This window comes from Stegostoma tigrinum, chromosome 32 (assembly GCF_030684315.1).
Source record: "Stegostoma tigrinum isolate sSteTig4 chromosome 32, sSteTig4.hap1, whole genome shotgun sequence".
Lineage (NCBI taxonomy): Eukaryota > Metazoa > Chordata > Chondrichthyes > Orectolobiformes > Stegostomatidae > Stegostoma > Stegostoma tigrinum.
In genome coordinates this window covers 38,435,624-38,458,104 of record NC_081385.1, presented here as the reverse complement: position 1 = coordinate 38,458,104, position 22,481 = coordinate 38,435,624, and the positions used below count along the sequence as shown (strand labels likewise).

The 22,481-nt window shown below is 43.2% G+C and overlaps 1 protein-coding gene across 1 annotated transcript in view; it reads right to left on the bottom strand.

Moving 5' to 3' along the window:
• Nucleotides 1-22,481, bottom strand: part of st14a (ST14 transmembrane serine protease matriptase a) — a 97,849-nt gene that overhangs the window by 32,728 nt on the left and 42,640 nt on the right. The window contains exons 6-9 of the mRNA XM_048562383.2: nt 17,297-17,332; nt 16,915-17,149; nt 15,781-15,920; nt 11,955-12,049 (exon numbers count right to left, since the gene is read on the bottom strand). Of these exons, the coding sequence (XP_048418340.1) occupies nt 11,955-12,049; nt 15,781-15,920; nt 16,915-17,149; nt 17,297-17,332 (506 nt within the window). The remainder of the gene's footprint in view (nt 1-11,954; nt 12,050-15,780; nt 15,921-16,914; nt 17,150-17,296; nt 17,333-22,481) is intronic.

Below are 22,481 nucleotides of genomic sequence, written 5' to 3'. Positions count from 1 at the left end.
CCAGAACAGGCTGAGTTCAATGATCATCCACGATCACAATGAATGGTGGAACAGGCTCAAAGAATTGAATAGCCAACTTCAACTCCAATTTTCTATGTTTCTACATGGGCATTGTTGGCTGGGCTATCTTGTGTTGTCCAACCCTAGCTGCACTTGGGAAGACTGTAACAATGCTATTAGGGAGGGCATTTTAGAATTTCATCCCAGTGACACTGAAGAGACGGTGATATATTTCAAAAACAGGGTGGTGAGTGGTTTGGAGGGAAACTTGCAGGTGGCGTGTATCTGTTGCCCTTGGCCTTCTAGATGATAGTTATTGTGGGCTTGCAGAGTGTTGTCTCAGGATCTTTAGTGATTTTTCACCTTGCATCATACAGGTGCTGGTACTGAGCATCAGTGAAGTAGGGTGTGGCGGCAATCAAGTGGGGTGCTTTGTCCTGGATGGTGTTGAACTACTTCAGTATTGTTGGAGCTGCACCCATCCAGGCATACTCTTGAATTAGGCATAGTAGATGATGGACAGGTTTTTGGAGGCAGGGGAGGGGTCAAGTGGCAACTTACTAATTGCTGATGCCAATTTGTATGGGTAGTCCAGTTCAGTTTCTGGTCAAGAGCAACCCTCAGGATGTTGATAGTGGGTGATTCAGTGATGGCAATGCCCTTGAGTACCAAGGTCTATGGGCAGATTGTGCTTAGTGAAGATGATCATAGCCTGGCATTCATGTTACTTGCCACTTTTCAATCCAAGTCTCACTGCCTTTGAACATGGACTGCTTCATTATTTGAGGAGTAGTGAATGATTTTGAAAATTATACAATCATCGGTGAACATCCCAATTTCTGATCTTATGATGCAGCCAAAATAGTTAGGCTTGGGATACTACCTAAGCAATTCCTGCAGAGATCTCCTGGAACTGAAATGACTGACCAATAACTATGTATCGGTGGGGAGTGAGCCCTCTAATTCCCACTGACTCGAGTTTTGCTGGTGCTCCTTAATGCCACACTGGGTCAAATGTGACCTTGATGTCAAGTCACTGTCACCTCATCTCTAGGGTTCCGTGTTTTGTTCATATTTGAACCTAGAATGCAATGAAGTGAGGAATTGAATGGGCCTGGCAGCAGGCAAACTGGGCATCAGTGGGCAGGTCATTTGATGCAGCTGGATAAGATCTGATGACACCCTCCATCACTTTAGAATTAGCTTTATTGTCACATTTACTCAGAAGGGAGGAAAGGGAGCCAGTGGTGGTGGGTGATGGTTTGGGGAGGGGGAGTGGGGCTCTGGGGGAAGAGACAGGCTGACGGATAGGAGGAAGAGAGATACATGGTAGGGGAGAGCAAGATAGAGACAAAAGGGGAGAGAATGTACTGATAATTAAGAGTAGACTTATGGGACAGTAGCTGGTTGAGTTGCATTTATCCTGCTTCACATGCCTGGGCGATTTTCTACATTTTTGGGTAGATGCCAGTGTCATAGCTGTATTGGAACAGCTTGAATAGGGGTGCAGCAAGTTCTGGAGCACAGGTCTAATACTTTCAGGTCCCACAGCCTTTGCAACATATGGCTTCAAACTTATGCAGGCATTTTTTTTTAAATTCAGTCATCCATCCATTCATCCAGTGGGATGTGGGTGTCAAGAGCTTGGCCAGTATTTATTTTCTGTCCCTAGTTGCCCTCAAGAAGGTGGTGGTGAGCTGCCTTCTTGAGCCACTGCAGTCCACTTGCTGTGAATTGGCCCACAAATGCCATTAATGAGGAAATTGTAGATTTTTGATTTAGCAACAGTGAAGGAACAGACATATATTTCCACATTAGAATGGTGAGTGGCTTGGAAGGGAACTTGCAGGTCTTGGTGCCCCCATGTACCTCCTGCCCTTGTCCTACAAGATGGAAGTGGCGTGGGTTTGGAAAGTGTTGCGTGAGTATCTTGTAGTATCCACTGCTGCTACTGGATGTCAGTAACAGAGGGAGTACCAAATCAAGCAGGCTGCTTTGTCCTAGATGGTCGTTTTTACTTTATTCATTAACAAATGAAGGCATTGCTGGCTGGGCAGCATTTATTGCCCGTCCATAATTACCCAAAGGGCATTTGCAAGTCAACCACATTGGTATGGGTCTGGAGTCACATGTAGGCCAAACCAGATAAGGATGGCAGTTGCCTTCCCTAAAGGACATTAGTGAACTAGATGGGCTTTTCCCGACAATCAACAATGGGATCTGTGGTAATCATTAGATTGTTAACTCCAGATACTTTATTCAATTCAAATTCCCACTATCCTCCTTGGTGGGATTCAAACCTGGACACCCAGAACCTTACCTCGGTCTCTGGATTAACAGTCCAGCAATAGACCATCAACTCCCCGCTAAGTGTCAAGCTTCTTGAGGGTTGTTAGGGCTGCACCCATCCAGGCAAGTGGGGGATATTACATCACACTCCTGACTCGTGCCTTGTCAAAAGTAGACAGGCTGCAGGGAGTCACGAGGTGAGTTATTCATTTCAGGTCAGTTGAGTTTCTGATCAATGATAACTCCCAGGATATTGGTCATGGGGGAAACTTAGTGATGGCAATACCATTGAACATCAAGGGGCAGTAGTTAGACTGTCTCCTGAGATGATGATGGTCATAGCCTGGCATTTATGTGGTGCAAATGTTACTTGCCACTTGTCACCCCAAGCTTGGATGTTGGCTAGACCTTGTTGCATTTGTACACAGGCTGTGTCTAAGGATTCATGAATGGTGCTGAACATTGGCAAACATCCCAACCTCTGACCTTATGACAGAGGTGCAGTCAGTGATGAAGCAACATAAGATGGTTGGACTTAGGACGCTACCCTAAGGACCTCTCGCAAAAAAGTCCTGGAGCTGACATAACTGGCTTTCAACAAGCACAACTATCATCCCATGAATCAGGTATGACTTAACTACCAGAGATTTTCCCACAATACACAGTGATTCCAGTTTTGATAGGGCTCCATGATACCACGTTTGGTCGAATACAGTCTTGATGTCAAGGGCTATCACTCTCACCTCAGCTCTGGAATTCAGCCCTTTTATCCTTGGTTTGAACTAAGGCTATAATGAGGTCAGGAACTGACTGGCCCTGGTAGAACCCAAACTAGACATCACTGAGCAGGTTATTACTGAACAGGTGCATCTTGACAGCACTGCTGATGACACCTTCCATCACTTTACTGATGATTGACAATGAACTGATAGGGTGGTAATTGGCCAGGTTGGATTTGCCCTGCTTTTTATGAACAGGACATACATGGGCAATTTTCCACACTGTCGGGTAGATGCTAGTGTTGTAACTGTGATGGAACAGCTTGACTACGGGAACCAGCAAGTTCTGGAGTACAAGTCTTCAGTACTATTGCTGAAATGTTGTCAACACCTATTAGCCTTTGCAGGATCCAGTGTCCCCAACCATTTCTTGATATCACATGGAATGAATTGAATTGGCTGAAGACTGGCCTCTGTAATGCTGGGAATCACTGGTGGAGGCCGAGATGAATCATCCACAGGCTGAAGATTGTTGTGAAAGCGTCAGCCTTGTCTTTTGCACTGAGGTATTGGGTTCATCCAGAGAGGATGAGGATAGTAAGTTGTTTAATCGTCCACAACCATTCACAACTGCACATGGCAGGTCTGCAGAGCTTATAGCCGATCTGTTGGTTGTGGGAACGGTCTAGCACTTGCTGCTTATGCTGTTTGGCATGCAAGTAGTCTCATTTGGTGGCTTCACCATGTTGACACCTCATCTTCAGGTATGCCCTCTTGCACTCTCCATTGAACCAGGGTTGATCGCCTGGCTTGATGGCAATGGTTAAGTGGGGGAATATGCTGGACCATGAGGTAAGGTTGATTCCAGGTGATTCGTTCAGTTTCACTCCTTTGAAACTTTGTAGCAATTGGTACAACTGAATGGTTTACTAGGCCATTTCAGAGGGCAACTGAGAGCCAACCACATTGTTGTAGGTCTGCAGTCACATGTAGGGCAGACTAGTTGAGGATGGCAGATTTCCTTCGCTGAAAGACATTAGTGAACCAGATGTGTTTTTCCAACAATTGACAATGGTTTCATTGTCATCAGTAGATCCTTAATTTCAGATTTATTTTAAATTGGAATTCAAACTCCACCAACTGCTGTGGCAGGATTCAAACCTGGGTACCCAGAATATTATCTGGGACCCTCGATTAATAGTCCCACTATAATACCACTAGGCCATCACCTTCTCAAATGAACTGGATGAAGACTAGTATGTATTAGTAGTGATAGGGAAAAATAAACTTCTCTTCACTGGTGCTGCCAGGCCTGCTGAGTTCTCTAACGTTTGTTTTTTTGTTTCAGATTGCCAGCGTACGTTTCATTTTAGATGGTGGCCAAGACTGATCACATGCTTGGCACTTCTGCCTGACCATTTTTGCAAATGCTCAGCCTTATCTTTTGCACTGATATGGCAGGCTTCCCCATCATAGATATTGTGGAGTAACCTCCTTCGGTGAGTTGTTTAATTGTCCATCGCCATTCACGAATGATCGTAGAAAATTTGCAGAGCTTTGATCAGATACACTGGTTCTGGGATCACTTAGTTCTGTCTAGCAATTGTGCCTTATGCTGTTTGGCTTGCAAGTGTTATTACTTCAACAAGTGGGCACCTTTTATTTAAAAAGTTATGTTGCTACTGCTAATGGCATGCCCTCCTTCATTTTGATCCAGGGGACCAATCCTGACAAAGTCCCTACATTTTAGAAGCTCGCATTTGGCCCATAGACTTCAAACCAACTGTCTGAAGAACATCCCACCCAGGCACACTCCCTACCCTACACCTGAAAAACCCTAGATATTATGGGCAATTTTGTCTGGCCAATCCACTTAACCTGCACATCTTTTGGGCTGTGGGAGAAAACCAGAGCGGACAAACAGAAAACACACAGTTTGCACAGTCGCCCAAAGGCGGAATTGAACCCAGGTCCATGACACTGTCAGACAGCAATATTAACCACTGAGCTACCGTGCTGCCCCTGTTTTTTTGAATAGTAATGGCAGAATGGGGGGTGCCATTAAGTGGCAGATTGCATTGGAGTAGGTTTCTGCTGCCACTGATTGCCCACAGCTGCTCAGGGAATCCCGGTCTCAGGTTATATAGAATAGTACAGAACAGGAACAAGCCATCCGGTCCATGATCTTGTGCCGAACATAATGCCAAATTAAACTAATCCCTTCTGCCTACCTTTGGTCCATACTCCTCCATTCCTTGCATGTTCGTATGGTTGTCTGTAAGTGCCTTAAACGCTATCATATCTGCCTCTGCCACCACCCCTGGCAGCACGTTCCAGACTCCTACCATTCCCCGTGTAAAAAAACCTTGCCCCTCATTGTGGTTCATGTTGGTATCAATGAAAGATCAGCAAAGAGGTTCTGTGGAGAGTGTACAAGAAGCTAGATGGAAAGTTACAAAGAAGAATAAGGTTCCCCATGGTAGGCTCATTCAGAAGGTCAGGAGGAATGGGATACAGGAGAGCTTAGCTGCTTGGATACAGAATTGGCTGGCCAACAGAAGACAGCGAGTGGTAGTAGAAGGAAAATATTCTGCCTGGAAGTCAGTGGTGAGTGGGGTTCCACAGGGCTCTGTCCTTGGGCCTCTACTGTTTGTAATTTTTAATGACTTGGATGAGGGAATTGAAGGATGGGTCAGCAAGTTTGCAGACGACACAAAGGTCGGAGGTGTCGTTGACAGTGTAGAGGGCTGTTGTAGGCTGCAGCGGGACATTGACAGGATGCAGAGATGGGCTGAGAGGTGGCAGATGGAGTTCAACCTGGATAAATGCGAGGTGATGCATTTTGGAAGGTCGAATTCGAAAGCTGAGTACAGGATTAAGGATAGGATTCTTGGCAGCGTGGAGGAACAGAGGGATCTTGGTGTGCAGATACATAGATCCCTTAAAATGGCCACCCAAGTGGACAGGGTTGTTAAGAAAGCATATGGTGTTTTGGCTTTCATTAACAGGGGCATTGAGTTTAAGAGTCGTGAGATCTTGTTGCAGCTCTATAAAAAACTTTGGTTAGACCGCACTTGGAATATTGCATCCAGTTCTGGGCACCCTATTATAGGAAAGATGTGGATGCTTTGGAGAGGGTTCAGAGGAGGTTTACCAGGATGCTGCCTGGACTGGAGGGCTTATCTTATGAAGAGAGGTTGAAAGAGCTCGGTCTCTTTTCATTGGAGAAAAGGAGGAGGAGAGGGGACCTAATTGAGGTATACAAGATAATGAGATGCATAGATAGAGTTGATAGCCAGAGACTATTTCCCAGGGCAGAAATGGCTAGCACGAGGGGTCATAGTTTTAAGCTGGTTGGTGGAAAGTATAGAGGGGATGTCAGAGGCAGGTTCTTTACGCAGAGAGTTGTGAGAGCATGGAATGCGTTGCCAGCAGCAGTTGTGGAAGCAAGGTCATTGGGGTCATTTAAGAGACTGCTGGACATGTATATGGTCACAGAAATTTGAGGGTGCATACATGAGGATCAATGGTCGGCACAACATTGTGGGCTGAAGGGCCTGTTCTGTGCTGTACTGTTCTATGTTCTATCTCCTTTGAACTTTCGCCCTCTCACCTGAAATATAAGACCCCCTGGTATTAGACATTTCAACTCTGGGGGAAAAAATTCTAACCATCATCCCTATCTATGCATCTCAATTTTAGTGACTTCTATCAAGTCTCCCCTCAATTCCTGCCACTCCAGAGAAAACATCCCGAGTTTTTCTAGTCTCTCCTCATAGCTCATACTCTCTTATCTTGACAGCATCTTGGTAAACGTCCTCTCCAAAGCCTCCAAATCCGTCCTGCAATGTGGTGACCAGAACTGAATGATGTACTCTGTGGGGCCTAACCAAAGTCTTATAAAACTGCAACATTACATCCTGGCTATTGAAAGCGATTCCTCAACCGATAAAAGCAAGCATGCCATATGCCTTCTTTACCACCCCAAGATCATCTGTACATTAATTCTGGTCAGAGTCCTGCCATCAACTATACTTTTTCTTAACATTTAATCTCCCAAAAGTGCAGCACTTCACACTCACCCAGATTAAACGCCATCTACCATTTCTCTGCCCATATCTGCAACTGAACTACATCCCACTGTATGCTCTGATAACCTTCTACACTACCCCCAACTCCACTGATCTTATTGGCTGCAAGCTTACTAAGTCAACATCTACATTTTCATCCAAGTCATTTACATAAATGACAAACAGCAGAAGTCCCAGTATGGGTCCCTGTGGAACACCAATAGTCATGGACCTCGAGCCTGAAAAAATGCTTTTTCAACTCTACCCTCTACAGGCACACCCTATCAAAAGGTCTTATTAAAGTCCATATAGTCAACATTCATTGCTCTACCTTCACTGATCATCTTTGAATTTTTCAAGGAGGTGACAATCAAGCTAGTAAGACATGACCTGCCCCGCACAAAGCCATGCTGACTGTCCCTAATTAGGCCAGGCTGTTTCAAATGTGCGTAAATCCCTATCCAGAAGAATTCTTTCCAAAAGCTTTCCAATCATTGATGTGAGATCACGTCTACTGTTTCCTGGATTATCCCTATTTCCCTTCTCGAACAAAGGAACAAGGTTAGCTACTCATCAGTCCTCCGGGACCTTTCTGGTGGCTAATGAGGATACAAAGATCTTTGTCAAGGCTCCAACAATCTCCTTTCTCACCACTTTTAATAACCTGGGGTCAATACCATAGGACTCTGGGGACTTCAGTGCTCTTCAAGAGACTTAACACCACTTCCGTCTTGATCTCAAAATACCCAAGCATATTAGCATGTTCCACACAAATCTCACTATCCTCCATATCCACCCCCTTAGGAATTCGGACACAAAGTACTCATTTAGGATCTCACCCATATCCTTTGCTTCCAAGCACAAGTTCCCTCTTTTATACTTAAGTGGTCCTACCTTCTCTCTAGGTTTCCTCTTGTTTTTAAAGTTTGTACAGAATGCCTTGAGATTTTCTTTAGCCCTTTTTACCAAGGTCATTTTACAGCCTCTTCTTGCTACAATTCCATGCTTGAGGTTTTTCCTGCTTTCTTTGTATTCCTCATGGGCCGTGTCCGATTGTAGCTTCCTAAACCTTACATCGGTACAACCTCCCTCATCTAACAGTCTCTTATCTTGCCATTTTTGTCATTCCCCCTCAAAGGAACATGTCAGCCCTCAATTCTCAGTTAGTCTTTGAACAATTCCCAAGTCAACTGTAGACGTGCCCAATAACAGCTCCTCCCAATTAACAATTCCTAGTTCCTGCCTAATAATGATATAATTTGCCTTCACCCAATTTAGAACCTTCTTGCAAAGTCCTGACATGTGTTTATTCATAGCTATCTTAAAATTTAAGGAGTAGCAAGAACTGCAGATGCTGGAATCAGAGATAATTGATTTCTAAGAAGGGTCCCAACTCAAAACGTCAGACCCCAAGATGACGTTCCACATCAAGCAGATGTTCACCTGCACATGCGCCAATGTGGTATACTGCATCCGCTGTACCCGTTGTGGTTTCCTCTACATTGGGGAAACCAAGCGGAGGCTTGGGGGCCGCTTTGCAGAACATCTACTCCTGATTCGCAATAAACAACTGCCCCTCCCAGTCGCGAACCATTTTCAACTACCCCTCCCATTCCTTAGATGACATGTCCATCCTGGACCTCCTGCAGTCCATAACGATGCCAAAGTTGCAGGAACAGCAACTCATTCAGCTTGGGAACCCTACAGCCCAATGCTAATAATGTGGATTTCACAAGCTTCAAAATCTCCCCTCCCCCCACTGCACCCCAAAACCAGCCCAGCTTGCCCCCACCTGCCTAACTTGTTCTTCCTCTCACCTATCCCCTCCTCCCACCTCAAGCTGCAACTCCATTTCCTACCTACTAACCTCATCCTGTCCCTTTGACCTGTCCGTCCTCCCTGGGCTGACCTATTCCACCTCCCCCCCCCACCCCGGCTATACTCTCCTCTCCACTATCCATCTTCGGTCCACCTCCCCCTCTCTTCCCTATTTATTTCAGAATCCTCGCCCCATTCCCCCTTTTCTGATGAAGGGTCTAGGCCCAAAACATCAGCTTTTGTGCTCTTAAGATGGCCTGCTGTGTTCACCCAGCTCCACACTTTGTTATCTCATAAAATTTAAGGGGTCATGATCACTGTTTCCAAAATGCTCTCCCACTAAAAGGTCAGTCATCTGTCTAGGCTCATTAGCCAATGCATGATCTAGTGTAGCCCTTCCTCTAGTTAGACTATCCACATACTGTTTCAAGGAACCGCTTGGATGTGCTTAACAAATTCTGCCCCGTTTAAGCCTCTTGCTCTCAGGGGGCCCCAGTCAATATTGGGGAAGTTAAAGTCATCCACTATGAGAACTCTTATTAATTCTTTCCATGATCAGCCTACATATTTGTTCTCCAATGTCTCGGTGGCTGTTGGGGGACTATCTTATTTCACGTCTTATTTTTAAGCTCTACTCATTGTCTCAGTGAATGAGTCTTCCATTATGGCTTCTTCGTGCAGATGTGGCATTCTCCCTGATTAGCAATGCACCACCTATAAAGGGATAAGTCAGATTCCTTAATTTTTGTGACTCTAACTTAGAGGGTCCACATCCATGTATAGCCACCCACTCTTCCATGTCAGCTTCATTTCCTTGCTCTCTCCACCATGCCCACTGGCCACACTTCCCAACCCTGAAATTCAGCTGGATCAAGGGAGAAGAGGGGAAAACATTAATAGCTATGTCTTTTTTGATAGTACATGGTAGTCCAATTGGGTTCAAACAAGCATTTGGTACTCAAGAGTCTTAGGAAGGAATTCTAGTCATTTTTTTTTAATTCATTCATGGGTCATGGGTATCACTGTCTGAGCAAGTATTTGTTGCCCATCCCTAGCTACCGATGAGAAAATGGTAGTGAGTTGCTTTATTGAGCCACTGCAGTCCACGTGGTGTATGCAGACCCAAAATATCATTTGGGAGTGAATTCCAATGTTCAGTTATCTGGCTGGAAAGTCTAAGATCCTCTTTGTTCTCTTCACTGTCTTGATGCCTCCATTAATATGTCCACCACATCCCAAGATGGGTCTTGTCTATCACAGACTGCAGAATAATACCAATAGCTTACATGGTTCCTTTCACAACCATAACATATTTATATATTGAAAATCACCAGCTACTCTCAGCCAGGTTTGCCATTCCATCTGAGTTCTGCTGTATGTGAGCAGTCTGATTCCCATGTGTTTTTTTTAACCGAAGTTTCATCTTTCAAACAACTCAAACCAAATCATTTGTTGATGTTTAAACCCATAGGCTAAAACCCAGAAGGTTAACTAGACTTTCAAGGATACAGAAAATGATATGATAACTTGGTTGCTATCATTTTGTATTTAACCCATTCCTTTTGAGGTTTGTGCTTAACCAGGCAGTGAAGAAATAGTTTGCAAATTACTCTGCACTGCTGAATATTAAACAAATTAAGTTACCAGTTTGTTTAAGGTGTGGTAAATCTTCTGAATATTGGCCAGTGTTGACAGGTGAGTAGTTACTGGAAAATCTAGTCGTTAGTTCTATTCAAAGTCTGTCCCATTTAACATCCTGTGGAACTTCCCTCCTGAACCCTCAAACCCTGTTCACCATCTGCATGTTAGCAGTTAGGGGAGTGACTGAGTACTCTCCAGCTGTCTGGATGATTGCATCTTAACAGTCATGACGCAGTAACCTATTAAGTCAGAATCCTGTTCACCACCTTGAACTTTTGGCAATGGGCAATAAATGTGATCGCTGTAGCTCAGTAAAGAATTAAAATAAGATACAGGGATGGAGGCAGAAGACTGAATGATTACAAATGTTACACACCCTGTTTCAAAAACAGAGGGATAAAATTAACAACCGGATCGGTTGTGGTCAACTGTGATGAAATCTTTAAAACAACTTGTATTTATATCATTTATATAATTAAACATCACAGAGTCAGGAATTATGAAACAAAGCATAAAATGAGCCTCAGGTGATAGTAGGTAAGGTAATGAAAAGCTTGGTCAAAAAGGTAGGTTTTAAGGAGGGCAGAAGTTAGACCGTAAGTCAGAAATGCATTTGAACAGTTAAGTTGAGAGATAACTAATACATGAAAGAGGATTTCAGCAGCAAATAAGCTGAGCAAGGAGCAAGGTCTGACGACATTGCAAATATGGAAACAGGTGATCTCGGTCATAGCAAGATGAGATTCAAAGCTCAAATGGACTGGTTTAGTCTCAGACTGCTGACGAGGAAAGAGATGGATGCAGTATTAAGGGAATAGAGTATTGAGCTGCCATCAAAACCAATAGGTTTCATCACCCTGATATTTAGGTGGAATAGAAATTTCTGCTCAGTCAGACAGCCTGATGGTTACGGTTTAGCAAAGAGTGGCGGTGATCAGGTGAAGCTGTATGCTGTCTGCATAATGGTACTGAAACCAAGTGTGCCTTTAGTTGATATCATGTAATGGGATATAATAAAGAAATAAATAAAGAAATGGGAGGGGACCAAAGAGAGTTCCTTTGCGATAAAAACAGTTAAGAATGGAACCTGTGACAGTGGTCTGACACAGTTGGATGACAAAGCAGAGTCATTGGAGAAAGATGGTTGTGTCAACCCGGTCAAGGCGGCTCAGGAAGGAAAGTTGCCCTTCGTCAGTCACATAGGGTGTAATTGGTGACTTAGATTAGAGCTGTTTCAATATTATAGATACCACAGATGACAAAACAAACAAAAAAGTTAGGGAATAATGGTCAGAGGGCTCAAGAACAACAGTCTGGTAAAATGGACACAATTAATAAAATCTAACAGTCAAGTATGAAGTAATGCATTTTAACAGCAAGAAAGTGCGTCAGTACAAGCCAAATAGTACTTTCTTACCCTCAAGGTCCAGGTACAGTCTGCTCGAGGTGGATAATAGGCAGGATAGTATGGGGAAGAAAAGTTCCCAGATCCTTCCAGAACTTTCCCACATTCTGTCAAAAGCAAAATAACTTTCTGGTTACTGCACACAATAGCCCATTGTAAAAATATAGACACTGTGGGATTGACAGGATGAGAGAGAAACATCAAACTCAGAGTAATGAGTCAGGAGTATTGACTGATAACTTCAGTCATACAGGATATAGATTAGACCACATTTGGAGAACTGTGTACATTCTGTAAGAGTCAGAGATTTACAGCACAGGAAAAGACCTTCAGTCCATTGTATCTCCGCTAATCAAAACCAACCACCTAACTATTCTAGATTCTCAGATTCTCCAGCATCAGCAGTTCCTCCGATCTCTCTCACCTAACTACACTAATCCATTTTCCAGCACTTAGTCTGTAACCACGTACACTTTAGCATTCTTAAACATTATAATGGCTTCAGCCTCTACTACCCTTACAGGCACCTTATGGGTGGGAATGTTTTTCTTCACATTGCATCTCAACCTTCTGCCCCTTAGCTGAAATCTATGCACCCAGTTATTGATCCCTCCATACAAGGAAAATGTTGCTTCCTGTCTACCCTATCTATATTCCTTAATTTTATACACCTCAAATCATGTCCCTTCTCGATCTCCTCTGCTCTAAGGAAAACAACAGATCTATCCAATCTCTCTTCATGGCTAAAACTCTCCAGCTCAGGTAAATCTCCTCTGCACCCCCTCCAGTCCAACTGCATCCCTCCTATAATGCAGATTCCAGAACTGCACACAATACCTCTCGCTGCCTTAACCTACAGTTCTAGCATGAACTCTATGATGCCTCAACTAATAAAGGAAAGTATCCCAAATGCCTTCTTAACCACTTTCTCTACTTGTGCTGATGCCTTAAGGAACCCATCCATTTCCACCAAGATCGCTCTGAACCTCAGTGCATCCTGTGGTACTACTATTCATCTTTTATTCCCTTGCCATATTTGTCCTGCCCAATTGCGTCACCTCACGTTTATCTGGAATGAATTCTACTTGCTGCTGATCAGCCCCTATACCACTGTAGTCAAAGGATATCCTCCACACTATTTACCATCCCACCAATTTTTGTGTTGTCTGTGAACTTATTGATCAACTGCCTACATCCAAATCAGAGACATTTATATGAGCCACAAATAGCAAGACCACATCGCTGATCCATGGGACCCCTCTAAATACAGACTTCATGTCAGAAAACACCGCTCAACCATCATTCTCTGCTTCCTGCCTCTCAGCCAACTGTGAATTTAAGTTGCCAAACTTCCTTGGGTGCCATGGGTAGTTACTTTTGCTTTCAGTCTCCCATGTGAAACTTTTGGTAAAGTCTTGCTGAAATTCAAGGAGACATTGAAGGCATTGCACTTATTACATACTTGGTGGCCAATCCCCACCACTACCTACCTGCAGTCATCTCTCACTATCCCACCTACCTTCCCCAGCCACACCCCTCCTCTCTCTATTTCAGAGCTCTCTTCCCCCCCGCCCCATTTCTGAAGGGGGGTCCCAACCTGAAATGTAAGTTTTTCTACTCCTCTGATGCTGCCTGGCCTGCTGTGCTCCTGTTATCTCTGACTCATGCATCGGTAGGTCTTACTATCTGACAAAATATAAAAGGACCTAGTTCTAATCTCTGTGGTATGCCACTGCACACCAGGCTCCAGTCGCACAAACAGCCTCCTACTACCACCACCACCCTGTCTCCTGTCACTAACAATTTTGGATTCATTCTGCCCATGAGCTTTTGCCTTCTTCCAGTTTCCCCATGTGGGACCTGGTCAAAGACTGTGTAAAATTTGGCATAATGGCATCTACTCCTCCGATGCTGCCTGGCCCACTGAATTCCTCCAGCTCCGCACTTAGCTCCGATTCCAGCATCGACAGTTCTCACTATCTCTCACGAGGTAAGTTAGTTGTTGCAATGCTCCTAGTATCTGACCTGCTGTTGTAGCATTGTATTTACATTGAGAGTCCAGTTCAGTTTCTGATCAATGGTTAATCCCAGGATTTTGATAGTGGGAGATTCAGTGATGGTAAATCAATTGAATATTGAGGGGCAGTGGTTAAATGGTCTCTTTTTGGGGATGATCATTGCCTAGCACTTGTACGGCATGAATGTTACTTGACACTTGTCAGCCCTCACTTGTTCATTATCCAGGTCTTGCTACATTTGAGCATGACTGCTTCAGAACCTGGTGCTGAACACTGTACAATCAGTGAACATCTCCACTTCTGACCTTATGATGGCGGGAATGTCATTGATGAAGCAGCTGAAGACAGTTGGGCTTAGGCCACTACCTTGAACTCCTGCAGTGATTGCCTGGAGTTTGAAATTACAGACCTCTGACAACATCAAACCCGCCCTGCTTGAGTGGTGTGTAAAAGTGAACAGGTCAATTAGAAAAAAAATCTCTTCCTACATGCCAATGACTTCAACCAGTGAAGTATTTTTTCCCTTTGATTCCCATTCACTCCACTTTTGCTAGGGCTCCTTGATGCAACACATGGTCAAATGCAGTCTTAATGTTAACAGCGGTCACTCACCTCATCTCTGAAATTCAGAGCTTTTGTCCATGTTTAAACCAAAGCTGTAATCAGGTCAGGGGATGCGTGGCCCTGGCAGAACCCAAACTGGGTGGGTGTGTTGAGGTTATTGCTGAGCGAGTGTTGCTTGTTTAACACTGTTGACAATACCCTCCTTGTTATATTGATGATGAAAATTAGACTGATGAGGTAGTAACTTGCCAGGTCAGATTAATCCTGCTTTGTGTGTACAAAACATACCTGGGCAATTTTCTACACTGTCAGGTAGAAGCCAGTGTTGAAGCTGCAAACAGCTTGGCTAGAGGAGCATTATGTTCAGAAACACAAATCTTCAATACTAGAGATAGTAGAAGCTGCCGATGCTGGAGAATCTGAGATAACAAGATGTAGGGCTGGATGAATAAATCAGGCCAAGCAGCATCAGAGGAGCAGGAAAGCTGACGTTTTGGGTCGAGACACTTTCAGAAAATCTTCAATACTAGTGCTGAAAATGCGGTCAGGTCCCACAGCCTATGCAGTATCCAATGCCGCAAACTGTTTCTTGATACTGTGCGGAATGAATTGAATTGGCTGAAGACTGGCATCTGTGATGCTGGGGACGTTTGGTGGAAGCGGAAATGGAGTATCAACTCAATACTTCTGGCTGAAGATTGTTGTGAATGCTTCAGACCCGCCAGTCAAACGAGATAACATTTTGTTTTCAACCAATAAAGTACATCATCAAAACCCACAAATTAAATGGTCACAAGAATGTGGAAACAATGCTGGTGTCTCAGGTAGAGACTTCAATGACGCAAGGGAATCTAAAGGGGAAGGAATCTCACTAGCAAACTGACAGGAAGGCAGGTAAAACTAAAAACCTTGACAGTTTCACCAAATACATAAATTACTTCTGAAAACACAGATAAAACCATTCACCATCACATAACTTCAGACAGCACTGATCAGCAAGTATTTAATAGAACTCTCTAACCCCTGGTGACAAATATTGTTTAAAATATTTAGTCCTCATTTTCAACCAAATTATAATACACTCACCATTTGCTTCAGGGACAGAGAAACAACACAAACTAGATTGGAATAAGCATTATTGAAGCACTCACTCAAAATCAATTCCAGATTCAGAACAAAGTCTTTGTTCAGGTTCCAGTCCATTGCCCCAACTCCAGGTCACACTTGAATGTACACTGCAATTACATTTTTCTTACCTTTAGTTGCCGGAATCTGTTTGAACTCTGCTTTAAATCCTGGGTAATTCTCATCTTCGTCAGTTATCAGAGTTACAAGCATCACATTGCGAGAGGATATCAACTTAAGTGCATTTGTTGGAGGATACATACCACAGCGCCTGTTAGCAAGAATCAGTAAAGGCACACCATTAATTAGCACATCTCATATATCCCACTTGTTTTGCAGTTCGTGTACCAGTTTTGCCTGTAAGTGACATCTCAACAGGACTGCCATCAATTATGGAGTTTCCTTTCACACTAATTTCGTAAACAAACGACTTCAGCATTAGATTGAACATCAGTTTCAAATCCCAACACTTGTTCATATGCAGCATGACTAAAGGAGGACTCACTGTGCTCACGTACCATAGGCATTCACAAGAGATTAATCAATGGGATTTAAATTGTCGCATCAGGATGTCTCAAAGCACTGTGTGAATGCTGAAATATTTATTTTTTTAAATTTACATTTCAACATATGTTTTAAATAGTCATTGGTGTACTAGAAATAATTATACAGCTAATTTGCGCACAGCGAGTTCCAACAGTGCAGAGTTCAATCAGCACCAACCCTTCAACAGTGCAGCACACCCAAGGTATTGACTCTTCTACAGTGCAGCACTTCCACAACACTGGACTTCCGACAGCATGGTACTCCCTCAACACTGACCTTCCACAGTGCAGTGTTCCCTCAATACCAACCCTCCAACAGTGTGCTACTCCCTCAGAATTGACCATGTGACAGTTTGCCACTCCCTTCAGTATTGATCCTCTGACACTGACCCTGGTGTCTCATCCTGGATTACGCTGATGCTCAGATGCTCTGATCCAAGTTGCAGATTACTATTTGAAGGGAGAAACTTTCACTAAGCCCAGAACTCCCCGAAAACACAAGCATGGAAATCCCTGAATGAAGATATCCCACCAGCACCAAGGAGATCCTTTCCCAGTCCAAGGTAGGCTTCATTTGAGAGACATACAGAATGAGTTATAGTCTAAAACTAGTTTGGGAAACAGTGGATACTCAAACAGGAAAATTCAACCCAATGATGCAATCAAAAAGGTGTGTCTTAACAGAGGGAGTTTCCAAGCAGCCTGCAGCTCTATACTTACTCTGCTATTTCACGTTTTTCAATTGGACTCAATGAGTCATAAACTGTGACAAAGTCATTTTGGCAGGTTTTTTCCAGGTCAAAGGTCACAAAGCTGAGTTCCAAGATATGGTCAGGATCTGCTCGTATTGCCCACTGACACCAGGAGTTGGCAGGGTAGGGAGAATTTGGGAAACCTGGTGAGGTGAATGTGTCAATCTTTCCAGGTACTGCATGCAGGTCAAAAGAGCAGCTTTCTGTCAAAGAAAATGAAATCTATAAAACACTAAAATTGGCCCATTCGTCCCATACTGTCAAAGAACAGCAGAAATTAGAACAAAGTCTAACAGAATTGATAGCACAAGTTACAGCTTCTGCTCAGACCTACTGTTTGGAGAACTTACTGTCCTTTGGAGGCTTCACTTTCCTTGGATCAGCACCTGAAAGCACAGAAGTGTAAGTATCAACTCTGGGAAATAATGCTGTCCCATCTCCACCAAACTTCCTGCTTGCAGCCCATATTGTCCAAACATACTCCCCCAAATACTGCTCTTTCTCCTCCCCAACGATCAACCCCATGTTACACACACAGCAACACATCCTCTCTTGCTTTCTGAACCTCCTCCATAGCAATCCTTGCCCTGCACAACCCTGCAATACCAACCTTCTCTTCTCAAGCTAACATTCGGGCTGCTTCAAATCGAACTCTAGATTATTGATTGATCCACTTCCTTCCCTGCAGCAGGAATCCTGCCAAACCTCTTCCTCTGAAGGGTCACTGACAGCTGCCTTGTCATCTGGAATATCTCACAGGGTAAAGCATTATATCATGACCACATTTTAAATGGGAGATTTTGACAGACTAGGTCCCAGAACAGGCCAGTAGGAAGGGAAGCAATTGCTGGAAATGATCTAAGAGCGGATCCGTAGGAGACGGACCCAGTGAAATAAAAAGAAATAAAGATGGTTCTGAATCAGAAAGAGCAAATTAAAATCAGAAAAGGCAGACAGGAGCAAGTCAGAGAACAAAATAACTCTGAAGAACTAAACTGAACGTATTTCAATGCAGCAAGAGGTTTACAGGTAAGGCTGATGAACTCAGGCATGAATGGGAACATGGGGCTAGCTCGTTACAACCATTACAGAAACTTGGCTGAGGGAAGAACAGGACTGGCAGCTCAATGTTCCAGGTTTTAGATGTTATAGGAAGAATGGAAAGAGGCAAGAGATGAGAGGGAGTTACTGAAGGAAAACACTGCTACTGTAGTTAGAAAAGGTATTTGAGAGATCATTTACTGAAAATATATGGGTTGAAATTACAAATAAGATAGGAATGATCACCTTGATGGGATTTACTATCGGTCCCCAACAGTCAAACAGAAATTGAGAAGCAAATATCTCAAATATATGTAGGAATGAAACACCGAACAGTAGGGTACTTTGATTTTCCAAATATTGGCTGGGACTGTCATAGTGTTAAAGGTTTGGATTGTGAATAATTTGCTAAATTTATTTTAAGGAAATTCTAAGGAAATTAAGGAAATTTTCTTTATCAATATGTAAATATTCTTACTAGAAAAGGAGCAAAACTTGACCTTCTCTTGGCAAAATAAGGCAAGGCAAGTCACTGAAGCATTAGTCGGGGACACTTCGGGACTAGTGATCATAATGTGATTAGTGTTAACATAGTTGGTTTTAAAAATAGTTTTTAAAAGTCTTCCATAAAAGTTAAAGTTCTTAATTGGATTAAGGAAAATTTTAAGATTATGGAACAACTTTCAAAAGCTGGTTGTACTTGACTCTTCATAGGTAAAGGGCTGATCGACAAGTGGTAGGCCTTCAAAAGTGTGTTAACGAGCATTCAGAAGCATTATGTTCCTGTTAGAGTGAAAGGCAAGGCTTTCACCAAGTGAAAAAGAAAGAATAGGAAAAAATGAATGAATAAAGACATTAAATTCAAGTCAAAAATGGAAAGGAATCATATTAGATATGGACATATAGGTTCAAATTAATCTCTAAGGGTATAAAGAGTGCAGGGGCATTCTTTAAAAGGAAATCAAGGTAAAGATGTGATACGAGATAGCATTGTCAGATAAGGTTAAAGATAATCCAAAAAGATTCAACAAACACATTGGAGCGGAGAGCAACTGGAGAATGTATAACCCCTTAAATGATCAATGAGGTTATCTTTGTGTTGAACCTCTGGAGATGACAAAGATGTTAAAAAATAAGATTTTGCATTAGTTTTTACTGTTGAGAAAAAAAACAGTTAAGGCCAGAGAACACAGGGAAATAAACAACGGTGCTTTGAAAACAGTTCACATTATAGAAGAGGAAGTGCTGGAGATCTTAGAAAACAGAGGTAGACAAATCTTCTCGACTTGACTTATGGGAAATTAGGGAGGAAACTGCGGAGCTTTTAGCAAAATCATTTGTATCATCCGTAAACAGGTAAAGTACCGGAGGACTGGAGGGTGGCTAATATTGTGCCATTGTTTAAGAAAGACTATAAGAAGCCAAGAAACTGTAGGCCTGAGTCTGACATTGGTGATGGGTAAGGTGTTGGAGCAGATTCTGAAAGATACAATCGACATGTGGAGAAGCAAGGATTGATTAGGGATAAGGTCAGAAGTCACATGACACCAGGTCATAGCCCAACAGGTTTATTTGAAATCACAAGCTTTTAAAGCGCTGCCCCTTCGTCAGGTGAAGTGAAGAAAAGCACACAGTTTACAGGCAAAGAGATCAAAAGATCATACAAATGGAGCGAGCGGAGTGTTGTTTGGTTGGGTTTGTGACCAGCACTACCTTATTTCTAATTTTTTTAAAAATCACTCTACTTCAATTAATCAGATTATAGTCATCCTTTCATTTGCTATTTATCTTTTGACACTTTATTCACACTGCCTGACACTTTTGATCACCTGCAGAGACTTATCATTCAGCCTACCGGCATTCCACTCACTATTTGTATGGTCTTTTGATCTCTTCTCCCTATAAATTCAGTGCCTGTGTGCTTTTCTTTACTTCACCTGATGAAGGAGCAGGTGCTGTGAAAGCTTGTGATTTCAATAAACCTGTTAGACAAAACCTAATGTGTGACTTCTGACCCTGTCCACCCCAGTCCAACACTGGCACCTCCACATCATAATTAGGGATAGTCAACGTGGTTTTGGGTGAGGAAAATTGTGTCAAATCAACTTGATTAATTCTTTTAATACAGTAACCAAAGAGATGGAAGGAAAGAAGGATTTTCAGATGGGAAGCTCCAAACAAACATCTGACTGCAACTCCTTTCACCAGGATACGAGTATTACCATCCTCTGACCGTGGCAGGAAAATTGTTCGTATTTTTGGTCTAAGAGAAAAGATTTCAGGTATGGAAGTCAATGCATATAGGACTTGGTTGTGGTCACTGGCGATCAGTCATCTCAGCTCCAGGACATCCCTCTAGGAGCTCCTCAGGCGTGTAACCAAGATGGCACCAGTTATATCAGCAGAGGCAAGATGGTACCAAAGAGTGGCGACTTTCATTTCAGCGACAGTGACACAGCAAAAGGGACATGTGCCTGGCCACCAGGTCCATGGCCCATGACAAAGCACTTAATGAGGACTGTAAAATTGGATACTTTGTTTATTTTTTCATTTTCCTGTCTTTATACTCTGTTTGGGTCTACTGTTCTGCATTTTAAGACGGCACCAGAAAGTGGTGACAAAATATAACACTTTTCACTGTATTCTGTGATAAGATGCCCATGACAAAAAAAATTTAAATAAAATCAGAATAAGGGCAGATGGTATCTTGTTAACTTGGACTGTTGTAAAATCTTTGACAAGGTACTGCATTGCAGGCTAATTCGTAAAGTTGGACCAAAGGAATTCCAGGAGACCTTGCCAATTGGATACAAAATTAGCTTTATGGTAGCAGATAGAGGGTGGTCATGAAGGGTTAGTTATCAGACTGGATGCCTGTCACCAGCAGTGTTCCACAGGGAGTGGTACTGGATCCACTTTTATCTGTCACTTATATAAATGATTTGGATGAGAATATAACAGACATGGTTAGTAAGTTTACAGATGACACCAGAAGTGGTGGTATAATGGATAGCGAAGGTTATTTAAGATTACAAAGAGATCTTGACCAATTGGGTCAATGGCCTGAGGTGTGGCAGATGTTTAGTTTGGGCAATTTTGAGGTATTGTATTTTGGTATACAGGCAAGGAAAGACTTTTACAATTAATGGTAGGGCCTTGGATAATGTTATAGAACAGAGAGACTAGGAGCTCAGATACATAATTCTATAAACTTCGCGTCACAGGTAGAGAGTGGTTAAGGTGGTGTTTAGCACATTTGTCTTTATTATTCAGATCTTTGAATATAGGAGTTAGGAAATCACGTTTAGGTTGTACAGGACATGGTAAGGCTTCTTACTGTCATCAAGTTAAAGAAATACACAGCATGGAAACAGACCCTTTGGTCCATCTCGTCCTGCTGACCAGATATCCTATATATATCTAGGCTCATTTGCCAGCATTTGGCCCATATTCCTCTAAACCCTTCCTATTCATATACCCATCCAGATGCTTTTTAAATGCTGTAATCATACCAGCCTCCAATACCCTCTGCATGAAAACATTGCCCCGTGGTCTCTTTTATATCTCCCACCGTCACCTGAAACCTATGCCTTCCAGTTTTGGACTCGCCAACTGGCAGAAATACCATGCCCCTCGATTTATAAACCTCTAAAAGGTCACCCCTCATTTCCAACGCTTCAAGGAAAGTAGCTCCAGCCTATTCAGCCTCTCCCCTTCGCTCAAACCCTCCAACCCGAGCAACATCCTCAACTCTTTTCTGAACCCTTTCAAGTTTTGTAACATCCGTCCTTTAGGAGGGCTCCATAATTGCATGTAACACTCCAAAAGTGGCCAAAGCAATGACCTGTACAGCTGCAACATGACCTCCCAACTCCTGTACTCAATGCACTGGACAATAAAGGCAAGCATACCTTATAGGAGTTAGGAAATCACGTTTAGGTTGTACAGGGCACAGTAAGGCCTCTCACAGTCATCAAGTTGAAGAAGTACACAGCACGGAAACAGGCCCTTCTTCACTATCCTGTCTACCTGCAACTGCACTTTCAAGAATCTATGAATTTGCACTCCAAGGTCTCTTACCATTATGGTGTATGAGTCCTGCCCTGATTTGCATTTCTGAAATGCAGCACCTCACATTTAGAGGAAGCCTGCAAGTCTCCCACAACTCATCCTCACACCTCACCCCCACAATAATCGCCAAAAAAGAGAATTCTCCTAGGCCTCACATACCACCCCACCAACCTCTGGATACAACGCATAATCCTCCAACACTTCCTAAGACATTTTTCCATCCCCACCCTCGTCTGCCTTCCAGAAAGACCACTCTCTCTGGGAGTCCCATGTCCGCTCCACACTCCCCTCCAACCTCACCGCACCCAGCACTTGGCCCTCCAACCGCAGGGAGTGCTCCCACACCTCGTCCCTCACCCACATCCCAGGTCCCAAGATGACTTTCCGCATCAAGCGGATGTTCACCTGCACATCTGCTAATGT